Raw genomic sequence first — 11256 nt, forward strand, 5'->3', positions numbered from 1 at the left:
CAGCAAGTGAGGGTGACTGTGATGAAGAATTTGTTGCGAGCAGGAGTCGGTTCAATCGTTTCAAAGTGAGAGCAAATTTACGTAACATTAAAGGGCAAGTACAAGTTGTCCCTAAGTTGGATGTTCATAACCCGGGGAGTGCCTGTACAAATTTTGGTGGCCAATATGTTACTTAGTTACAAAATTACAAAGAACTTACGGATACTATGTTTTCTAATGGCAAGTATGTTGAAAATTTATCTTTAATAAGTGAATTTCATGACACACACAGAAATAAATGAGTCTAGTACATTATAAGAACATTCATCAAATTGTCCTCACTATTCCCAATGACTTTAAATATAAACTCTAATCATACAAAGACAAAATTTCTTGCCCTATTTAACCCTGTACACCTAACAGTGTAAGTGCTGAGAATGAGATACATTTTAATAAATCTCATATTAAGAACCTTGGCTATCACTTTGCATTAGTGATGGATGAAAATGATAAGAACAAAGAAAACAAATTTCTCAGAGATTTTTAAAGGAAGAATGGATTTAAGAGAAAATTCCTTTGGATTCTAAAGCTGTTTTATGCTGTACCTTTCAATGCTTCAACATGATACAAAAAAAAAAAAAAAGAATTTATTGAATAAAGTAGGCAGAAAGGGAACCAAACACTTATAAGATATATTTATTATTTTTCTGACCAAAGTGCAATGATTGTTGTCTTCTTAAACAAATAATTATGAAAAAAGTATTCAAGAAAACAAAATACAAATGAGAAATTTAACCATTAGCATTTCTTCTACTACTTTATAGTAAACCTGTATTCAGTCTAAGAAAACCAAAAACAAAAAAATCTTTGAAGTGTTACTAAAACTCTGACTCATTTATCATAAATCGAGCACATGCATTTCAGTGTTCCACTGCTAGGAATTTTGTTAAAATCAGTTTAATCATTAATAATACTATATAATAGAGCATAAGGAACACAGCCATTAGATGTGATCCTCATCCCTTACCCTCAGATTTATGTCAGAATAAAGGTGACATTCTGCCAGGCTCTGAACCCCAGTGCCCCAAACCCAAACCCTGGAATCAAAGAATATGCCCTATTACACAACTTTGTACAAGCTGTAGTAAAACAAAGCCCAAGTTTTCTTATTTTTCTATAGGAAATGTTTAGTTATTTGATAAATACTAAAACACTTCTAAGAAGTCATTTTATGAGTCTGTTTACCAAACACATTTTGCAAGAAGTAACTACACAAAAAGTTCCTTTGAAATTTGGTCCACAAATTCACTTAACAGGTTGGAAATTTACAACCTGCAAGAAAAAGAACTGGAGATCCCCAATCCTAACATGTTGTAACAAGACTAAGGGGATATACACATATACTAAAAAGTTTTGCTCACATAGATACAAGAGACAAAACGGGCAGCTTCTGTCCGGAGGTGAGATGGGAAGGGAGAGAGGGTTAGGAGCTGGCTGAATGGACATGGGGAATCAGGGGTGGAAAGGAAGAGTGTGCTGTCGCAGTATGGGGAGAGCAGTTAGGGTCACATAACAATGTATGTATAAATTTTTGTATGGGAGACTAAACTACAACAATAAAAAAAAAGTTTTGCTCATAGAAAGCAGACTATAAAAGGGATGTTTCTTTTGAATAAAAACAAAAACTTGCTGATACCCTTCTTTGTTTACTGAGCACCATAACTAAAGTTGAACCTAAATTCACTGTCTACTCTTCTAACAAACAAATAAACAAACAAAAAAAAAAGGATAAAAAATTTGTCTTACTACATACTTTCCAGCCATTAACTGAGATGTAATTATGAAAGATCAAAATTGCCTTAAAAAGGGGTTGTGACAGCAGCTATCAAAGCAATATTCAAGCATGAGTTCAAGGATGTCTTTAGGTGTAGAGTTAGCCTTCTTTGTCAAAAATTTTCACAACTTCATCAAAAACCTGTAAAGGAAAAAGATAATAATAATAATTTAAAAAGCAGATATTGTCAAAACACCATATGGCTAAGTTCTTGCTAAAAACAGTCAATTTTATATTAATTTTTTAAATGGCTGACATTTTTTAAAAATCACATAATTTTTTAGTTTCATCTATTTTACTTTAGGCAGTAATGTATCATAAATAATATGTATAAAATTATGAACATGTTGCATTCAATTTTACTAGTGTTTTTAGGGCAAAACGAACTTCTTGAGAGATTACCAATAATTTGATAAAACATAAACTAAAGTGGCTTGTCTTCTTAGTTCTAATGCACCAAGTTTTCTCCTGTATTACTTTACCTCTATAGGAGGTGGCAATGGATAATAAACAAAATGTCTGTAAGATAAAAAAGAAAAGATCCAGAAGAAGCAGATTCAGGGAATCAAGGTAAGAGATTAAGTGAATCAAGAGACACTAGCAATCTTCACCAGGCACTGAGGGCTTGCAAACCATAATTTAGAGATCACTGATTTATGAATGAAGAGAGAAGCGATGAGTGGTGGAAACCCTGCACCTCTGGAGCAATATGCTCTGTGATGGAAGAAAGAAAAACAACCTGGGACTTCTGAGCTAGATGACTTTGCTGTTCATGTTACAGATTTTAAAAATATGAACACAGTACTTAAAAAAAAAAAAAAAAATTCTCAAAATGCCAATTTTCCAGTGCTTAAGAAAAGGGGTTTGGAATTAATACACCACCCACTTCTCATGAAACACAAGTCTATAGTTGTAAAATCCATTTTAGACACTATTTGAAAAGGAGAAAAAGCCTAAATCTTACATTTAGACTCTAGTCTTAAAAAAAAGATAAAAAACTAATGTCATAGTTTTTATTCTGTCTACCCCAAAAGAAATCAATCACATTTTTAGCTGACTTTTTCCTTAAGGCAGGCTAGGGATACTCACTTCATCAACAGATTTAGAAGCATCTATTTTCCTGACTTTCCCCATTTCCTCATATAAGTCAATAATTGGCTTTGTTGACTGAAGATAGGTCTGAATTCTAGAAAAGAAGCAAACATAGTTATCCATCGTTTCGCCTTCATGTTATAGAATAGCTCAGAGGACAACACTGAACCTTACCCAAATGACTCACACATAATCTCCTTAGATGGACCATTTTGTATACTGAAGCATGATATTTTCTTTTTCTGGGCCAAAGTAAGGCAGGTATTTAACCTGTTACTCAAGTTCCATACTGGGATTGAGATGGCAATATGTAAAAATTGCAAAGTACCTCTTTTCCAAGCTTTCTCTGTTGTCATCAGTCCTACCACTACTCTTTCCCCTCTCAAGACATCGTTCGATACAGATCTAAAAAGAGATAAAGTTATTAAAAGAATAGACATATGAATTTGCCATTCTTTTAAACTGAAAAGGAAGTTTGAAGATATTACCAAAAATCCCTGCATTAAATCCAACATATCTAACTCATTAATCAACATGTAAAACCCTTTTAAATTTAAACATGTGGTTCAATTTATATAAACTAGGTTAAATAAGTACAGAGCACAGGAATTCATTCATGACTCAGTTTTTCGTGTGTGTGTGTGTGTGTGTGTGTGTGTGTGTTTTACAAACAAACTGCAATAAAAAGATCTGTATGTGTATGGTTCCATCTAGGATATATTATTAACTTATTAGGTATGAATTACATGCTTCAAACTTTGTTCCATGTTTCCTTACTTGTCAATAATTCCATAAATATCCAAATATTTAAAAGTCAACATATTTGCATTTGAATAAAGCATCCCTTGTTAATCGTGAATAAACGTTCCTTAGTTGTAAAGCTGTGGTAACATTTTAAAGTTAACTTTGAAGAGTAAGTGAAAACATATTTTTCGGGGTTGGAAGAAGAGAGTTACATTTTAAAACAATGCAAAGGCTGAAGCAAGTCTCTCCACCAGATGCACATTTGCAATTTAACCTAAGATCAGCAAACCTTCAAGGCACTACTTCAGACTCTTCTTCCTTCAGGATGTTGGCATTAACTTAATGAAGTTTATATTACAGCAGCTGTCAAACAGAGTCAGGCATTTTAATTAAATGATTCCGAGAAATTCATTTAGTTATTCAAAGGTAAGTCTGGGTATGTTATTAGAAGTGTCAGAAAGAAAATGAACACTTCCCTGTTTTCTCCAGATCATTTCACTGTTAGAAAACAAATTAGGCTGTTCTATACGTCTCTTAGGAAACCCTGGTGGCATAGTGTTTAAGAGCTAAGGCTGCTAACCAAAAGGTCAGCAGTTTGAATCCACCATGCGCTCCTTGGAAACTCTGTGGGGCAGTTCTACTCTGTCCTATACGGTCACTAGGAGTCGGAATTGACTCAATTGCAATAGGTTTGGTTTTGGTTTTTATATGTCTCTTAACGAGCCCTGGTGGCGCAGTGGTTTAAGCGCTTGGCTGCTAGCCAAAAGATCGGCAGTTCAAAACCACCAGCCACTCCACGGAAGACAGATGTGCCGGTCTGCTTCCTTAAAGCTTTACAGCCTTGGAAACCTTATGCGGCAGTTCTACCCTGTCATATAGGGTCACTATGAATTGGAATCGACTCGATAGCAATAGGTTGTTCTTTTTTTTCCATACACCCCTTTAAAACAGACAGTTTTCCCAACTTCTAGAAATGTGTTTCTTTTCAGTAAACAACATCCTAAGGTGAGACACTGTCTGATAGTAGTGCATATTTAAGAAAATACTAGTTCAGCTTCTATAGCTAACATTATTGTGTGTGTCAATTCTTATTTAAAGAAACAACCAAGCACTTGTTATTCTGAAAATAAAGCAAATTTTAGGTCCACAAGGCTGCTGATACCAAATAGTTTTTAATATTCCAACAGCCAGACAGTGCCATTCTGTCCATCTAACCTACCAACTCAAAAAATACTACTGCCATTATAAAATGCAGATATAAGTTAAAAATCACTTTGTTTGACCATCAGTTGCTTAAAGCCCATACAGGCTGATGAAGATTTTCATTACCTCATTATTACAGTCAAAAAACAGAACAAAAGATACATCTGCCTTCCCATCCATGGTCTTGTTCCAACCTTGAAGGTTGTCTTGATTTCTTGGAAACCCATCAATTAAGAATTTATTCTTCTGGGCATTGGCAGCCATTGTCTGATCCATTTCCTAATGGAAAAAGGGAGATTTAGGTTCAATACTATATTAACAAAATATAATTTCTTAAGCAGGTGGTGGATACACGGTGTTTATTATTATTCTTTAAACCATAAGTAAAATGTAGAGGATGCACAGAAAAAAAAAAAAAACTAGAAGGAAATGAGCCAATATATTAATATGGTTGTTCCAAGCTGGTAGAGTTACGGGCAGATGCCAGTTATGGGCACCATATATAATATTTTTTTTCCATCGTTTCCAAATTTTCTACAGTATGTAAGATGCCAATATAAAATGCAAAAATAAGTAAAATATCACTTGGTTTTTCTCTAATAGCTGACCATCAGTTGGTCACGTACTTTCACATACATATACACAAAATTATTAATAAACAGTAATAAGAGAAAAATAAGCATTAACGAATATGCTTTGCTCTAGCCACTGGAGATCTTACCTTGCCTTCTCTTTCCCCTTTCCAAGTCATTTTGCTATGTTTAGAAATATGCTGCTTCTACAGGTACCCAACTCTGCTATAATTCAAGTACAATGCAAAAAGCTTTGACAAATATAAGGAGAGTATTAGCATTAATTATTAGTGTCAGACTTAATATTCTGCCCTCAAATGCTTAGACTGTTTCCAGGTTCTTCAAGAAGAAAAACAGTTGTGAGGACCCCTGATTCCTTTGTCTGGGGCTACGCTTTATCCTAGCACATATCTTCTCAAATATTCACAAAGCTTTCACAGAATGCTCTTGGTCCCCTGTTATATAGCATTTTTATCCCAACTATGGTAATGGAAGATATCTGAAGAAGGCACATCTGTGACTACCCACTCAATATACATTTATTCAAGGCCTATTATCAGGGACCGTGAAGAGCAAGGACATGGCTCTTGTTTCTGAGGGAGGGCAACTAACAACAACAACAGTGATGGTTCAGGAATCCATAGCTGAAGCAAGTGGTTAAACACTTGACTGCCAAATGAAAGGTTGGCAGTTCAAGTCCACCCAGCAGCACCTTGGAAGAAAAGCCTGGTGATCTACTTCCGATAAATTAGCCATTCAAAACCCTATGGAGCACAGTTCTACTCTGATAGACATGGGGTCACCATGAGTTGGAATCAACTCCATGGCAACTGATTTGGTTTGGTTTTGGTAGTGATGATCCAGGTAAGAAAAAAATAGGATCTGAACTAAAGCAACAGTGGTGATAGAGAAAAGAGACTAGACAGAAGATTAAGAGAAGGATAATTAGAAGGATCTGCTTACTGAATGGATTTGGGAAAGTGAGGAAGAGGAGGAGAATATAGGATAGCTCCCAGATTTGTGGTTTGTTTCTTTTCTGTCTTGGGCAGCTAAGCAGATGGCTTAGACAGCTGCGTAGATGGCAGAATCATTAACCAAGATAGGAAATAAATGAAAATCACATTTTAGATGATACATTCAGCCTCTGACATGTTGATTTTAGACACTTGTGAGACATTCAGATGGATACCTGGCAGTTAGTTAGAAATACTGGTCTGGAGTTCAGAACAAAGATTTGTGCTTGCGATAAAGATTTAGGTGTTATAAAGATAGTGAAAGCTTTGACCATGGATAAAGTCGTCGAGCAAGAAACTATATATAGTTTAAGAGCTGAAGAGAACCAAAGATGAAACTCTGAGAAGCATAATATTTTAGGAAACTTGCAGAAGAAGACGAATTATTAAAGGAGAAAGAGAAGGAACAGTCACTGAAGTAGGAAGAAAATGAAGAGAGATGTTGACACAGTAAACAAAGAAGGAATGAGCTTCAAAAAAAAAGTGATTAGGGTTAAATGATACAAGAAAAATAATGACTAAAAGTATCCCCTGGATTTAATAAAGAAGATCACTGGCAACATCAGCATGAACAGTTTCAATCGTGATTGAAACAGAACTTGACTGCAAAGGGTTGAGGAATGATTAGAAGAAGTATGTAGATTACTCTTTAATAATGTTTACATACAAAATACAGGAAGGGGATTAGCTCCAGAGAATAAGGAGAGAAGATTTACTCTGGAATGGAAGCAACTTCCTCCAACCTGAGACAAGGGGTAAGAACATTTGCGAATGAGTCACCTCTTCATCCTCACATGGCTCTGGTTCCATCCAGATGCTTATATATCTCCTTCCCATCAGGCTTCAGCTATTTCTTGTTCCCACTCTTGCATTTCTCCTTCACCATTCCTTATATGTGAAAATATCTTCTAATGACTATAGTCTTAGGAGTCTATAGTGGGTAGTTATCAAATCAATGCAAGATGCCTGTTTTTTAGAGGGGACATATATTAGTTTGATAGCTATTAATCTTAGCATACATGCTGAAGATAGTATACATTCACCAGAAATGCAGACATCAAGATTGAGAGAATGTCAACAATGGGTAGGCTCCTGGGTTTGAAAAGAAAAAGAGACAAAAAAACAAAGAAGGCTTACAAGAAGACCGAAAAGAGGGGGGGAAAAAAGGAAGAAGAAATAAAGGAGAGAATGATTGTCTGAATGTTGAGAAGGAATAGCCAAGTGTGCATATGTGGATGTTAAACTGAGCTCTCCTAATCCTAGACCAAAGGAAAGAGTCCTTGCTACTATCCAACAGCAGCATTTCTTCCCAGGTGAAAGCAGAGTCTCCAGTTCTTCCATTCTCAAACACCATGACTTCCTAAAACATGACCACCTTCCACAAGCAAGGAATTCAATATCCTGATTTTTTCATTATTCAAATAAAAGGTGGACTTAATGTCTGTTTTCTTGCTGGTTTGAATTGGTTGGTATTCACACTCCTTACCCTCTTTAACAAGCTGATCGTTATCTCAACTGGCACAATCTTTCCATCTTTAATGTACTTTTCAATGAGTTCACCATACTGTGAATCTGGGTTCTTTCTTTCATCACGAAGAAGTTCTCCTGCAGAAAGGTGTGTGTAGCCATATTTCTGAAAGAAATAACACAAGGGAAAAACAAAATCAGAATACAATCAATCCAGTGGTAGGACTATGAATTTTTTCCTTTGTGTTAATTTGTATATTCTACCTTTCTACAATAAACATGTTTTTCTTGTATACTAAATATTTAAGAGTGATTTCATACAACCAGTTTGCTTAATAAAAATCTTTAATCCACATACGGCATACTAGCTGTAACATTTATACACCATGAAATCACCCCAAAGATTATTTAACTATTCAAGGCAGATGAAGAATTGGATATGTATTTAACATTTCACTATATTTCTTCACAAACATAATCCAAAGTTTAAATGTTATTAATAATGTTCAAAAATGTCTAACAAATATGTAACTACAGAAGCAACCAAGATGTCCTTCAATAGGTGAATGGATTAAAAAAATGTGTTACATCCTGTCATGGTTTGAATTATGTCCCCCAAAAAATGTGTGTATGAATTTGGCTGGGACATGATTCCCAGAATTGTGTGGTTGGCCTCCATTTTGTGATTGTAACTTTATGTTAAAGAGGATTAGGGTGGGATTGTAACACCACCCTTACCCAGGTCACATCCCTGATCCAATGTACAGGGAGTTTCCCTAGGGTGTGGCCTGCACCACCTTTTACCTTACAAGAGATAAAAGGAAAGGGAAGCAAGCAGAGAATGCGGGACCTTATACCACCAAGAAAGAAGTAGCAGGAGCAGAGCGTGTCCTTTGGACCCGAAGTTCCTGCGCAGAGAAGCTCTAGTCCAGGGGAAGACTGATGATGATGAGGACCTTCCTCCAGAGCTGACAGAGAGAGAAAGCCTTCCCCTGGAGCTGACACCCTGAATTTGGACTTCTAGCCTACTAGACTGTGAGAAAATAAATTTCTCTTGTGAAAGCCATCCACTTATGGTATTCCTGTTAGAGTAGCACTAGATAACTAAGACACATCCATACAATGGAGTATTATTTGGCGATAAAAAGAAATGAACTATCAAGCTATGGAAGAACGTTAGATGCATACTGCCAACTGAAAGAAGCCAGTCTGAAAAAGCTACATACTGTATGATTCCAACTATATGACATTCTAGAAAAGGTAAAACTAGAGGCAGTAAAAAGATAGGGGTTGCTAGGGACTCAGGGTGATAGGAGGAGGGATGAATGAGTGGAGCACAGGGTATTTTTAGGGCAGTAAAACTACTCTGTATAATACTGTAATGATGGGCACATGACATTATGCATTTGTCACAACTCATAGGACTACAGAACACAAGAGTGATCTCTAATGTAAACTGTTGTTGTTAGGTGCCGTTGAGTCGGTTCCAACTCATAGCAATCCTATGTACAACAGAACAAAACACTGCCCGGTCCTGCGTCATCCTCACAATCGTTGCTATGTTTGAGTCCACTGTTGCAGCCACTGAGGGTCTTTTTCTTTTTCACAGACCCTCTACTTTACCAAGTATGATGTCCTTCTCCAGGGACTGGTCCCTCCTGATCACATGTCCAGAGTAAGTGAGACAAAGTCTTGCCATCCTCGTTTCTAAGGAACATTCCAGCTGTACTTCTTCCAAGACAGATTTGTTCATTCTTCTGGCAGTCCATGGTATATTCAATATTCTTCATCAACACCATAATTCAAAGGAATCAGTTCTTCTTCAGTCTTCCTTATTCACTATCCAGCTTTTGCACGCATATGAGGCAAATAAAAATACCATGGCCTGAGTCAGGTGTACCTTGGTCATCAAAGCGACATCTTTGCTTTTGAACACTTTAAAGAGATCTTTGGTTAATAATAATGCATCAGTATTGGTTCATGAAATGTAATGAATGTACCACACCAATGCAAGATATTACCAACAGGAGAAACAATATATGGGGAGGAGGAGGGGTGTGAAAGGATATATGGGAGTTCTGTACTTTCTGTACAATTTTTCTATAAACCTAACACTACTCTAAAAAATAGTCTAAGATTTAAAAAAAAATCTAACTATACAATTCAAGGCAAAAAACATTCTAATCTTACTACTGTTGGCTGATTTTATAAGTGCTTTTTTCTTGCATCCAAACAGTAAGCTAATGGTATACACAGCAAAGGAAAACAAAACTCTAAATAATTTATTTGCTGACTAAATTGTATTGCAAGCTTGATGACAATAAACAAAAACTGTAGTATCATCCATGTTCCTCTTTCAGTCATATAGCTTCTTCCATTAGAAGCAGTGATTGGAAGTATATTTAATTGTTATTAAAAAAAAAACCAAACCCATTGCCATCAGGTTGATTCAGGCTCACAGTGACCCTATAGGACAGAGTAGAACTGCCCCATAGGGTTTCCAAGGAGCGGCTGGTGGATTCGAGCTGCTGACCTTTTGGTTAGCAGCCGAGCTCTTAAATCACTGCACCACCAGGGCTACTTAATTGTTATAAAACACTTAAAGAAAAAAAAACTTCCATCATTTATGGAAAATGGAAATAATACAAAAGCGTTTAATTATTTAAATTGTTATTTTAAAATTATTTCCACACCATTTATAAACACCAACTTTGCTCACCCAGTATAAGCAAACTTTTGAAAGTTGGGTATAAGAAATGACTTTAAAAAAAGATAGAAAAAAGAAATGACTTTTGAAAAATGGGGTATGACCTACGGTAAAAAATGGTGTCGGGGCATCGGACCTCCTTGTCTAACTTCACAAGGAGGGAGGAGAATCAGTATCAGCATCACGCCCAAAGCTGACTGTTACAAGGTGGAGGTCAGACACACCTCCACCCTCCAATCTTTTTACCATTTCTGACACTAGCCATCCCTTCCACAGCACTCTCTTATTTCTCTGCTGGGTTCAATGATTTGTTGCAATGGCCACACAGAACTCACAGACCATAGTCACAGACATGAGGTTTGTAAGGGAATAAACAGGTTACAATTCAGGATCAGGAACAACTCAGGATACAGTTCTTCGATCAGGACAGCTTCTCAGCCGTGCTTGCAGGCAGGCTTCTCTCTCTCTCTGCCCCTCAGCCTAGTCTCTGCCTGTTTGGCAAGTGTCATGGATTGAATTATGTCCCCCCAAAAATGTGTGCATCAATTTGGCCGGGCCATGATTCCTGGTATTGTGTGGTTTTCCTATATGTTGTAAATCCTGCCTCTATGATGTTAATGAGGGAGGATGGGCGGCAGTTGTGTT

The 11256-nt window shown here is 36.5% G+C and overlaps 1 protein-coding gene across 1 annotated transcript in view; it reads right to left on the bottom strand.

The window, feature by feature from the left end:
• Positions 1-662: 662 nt before the first annotated feature.
• The window catches only part of CMPK1 (cytidine/uridine monophosphate kinase 1), a 42104-nt gene continuing 31510 nt past the window's right edge, over positions 663-11256 (bottom strand). Inside the window, exons 2-6 of the mRNA XM_004371769.2 lie at positions 7924-8070; positions 4979-5131; positions 3234-3310; positions 2903-2999; positions 663-1954 (exon numbers count right to left, since the gene is read on the bottom strand). Of these exons, the coding sequence (XP_004371826.1) occupies positions 1913-1954; positions 2903-2999; positions 3234-3310; positions 4979-5131; positions 7924-8070 (516 nt within the window). The 3' untranslated portion in view covers positions 663-1912. The remainder of the gene's footprint in view (positions 1955-2902; positions 3000-3233; positions 3311-4978; positions 5132-7923; positions 8071-11256) is intronic.

Source organism: Trichechus manatus, unplaced genomic scaffold (assembly GCF_000243295.1).
Source record: "Trichechus manatus latirostris isolate Lorelei unplaced genomic scaffold, TriManLat1.0 scaffold00015, whole genome shotgun sequence".
NCBI classification, from domain to species: Eukaryota; Metazoa; Chordata; class Mammalia; order Sirenia; family Trichechidae; genus Trichechus; species Trichechus manatus.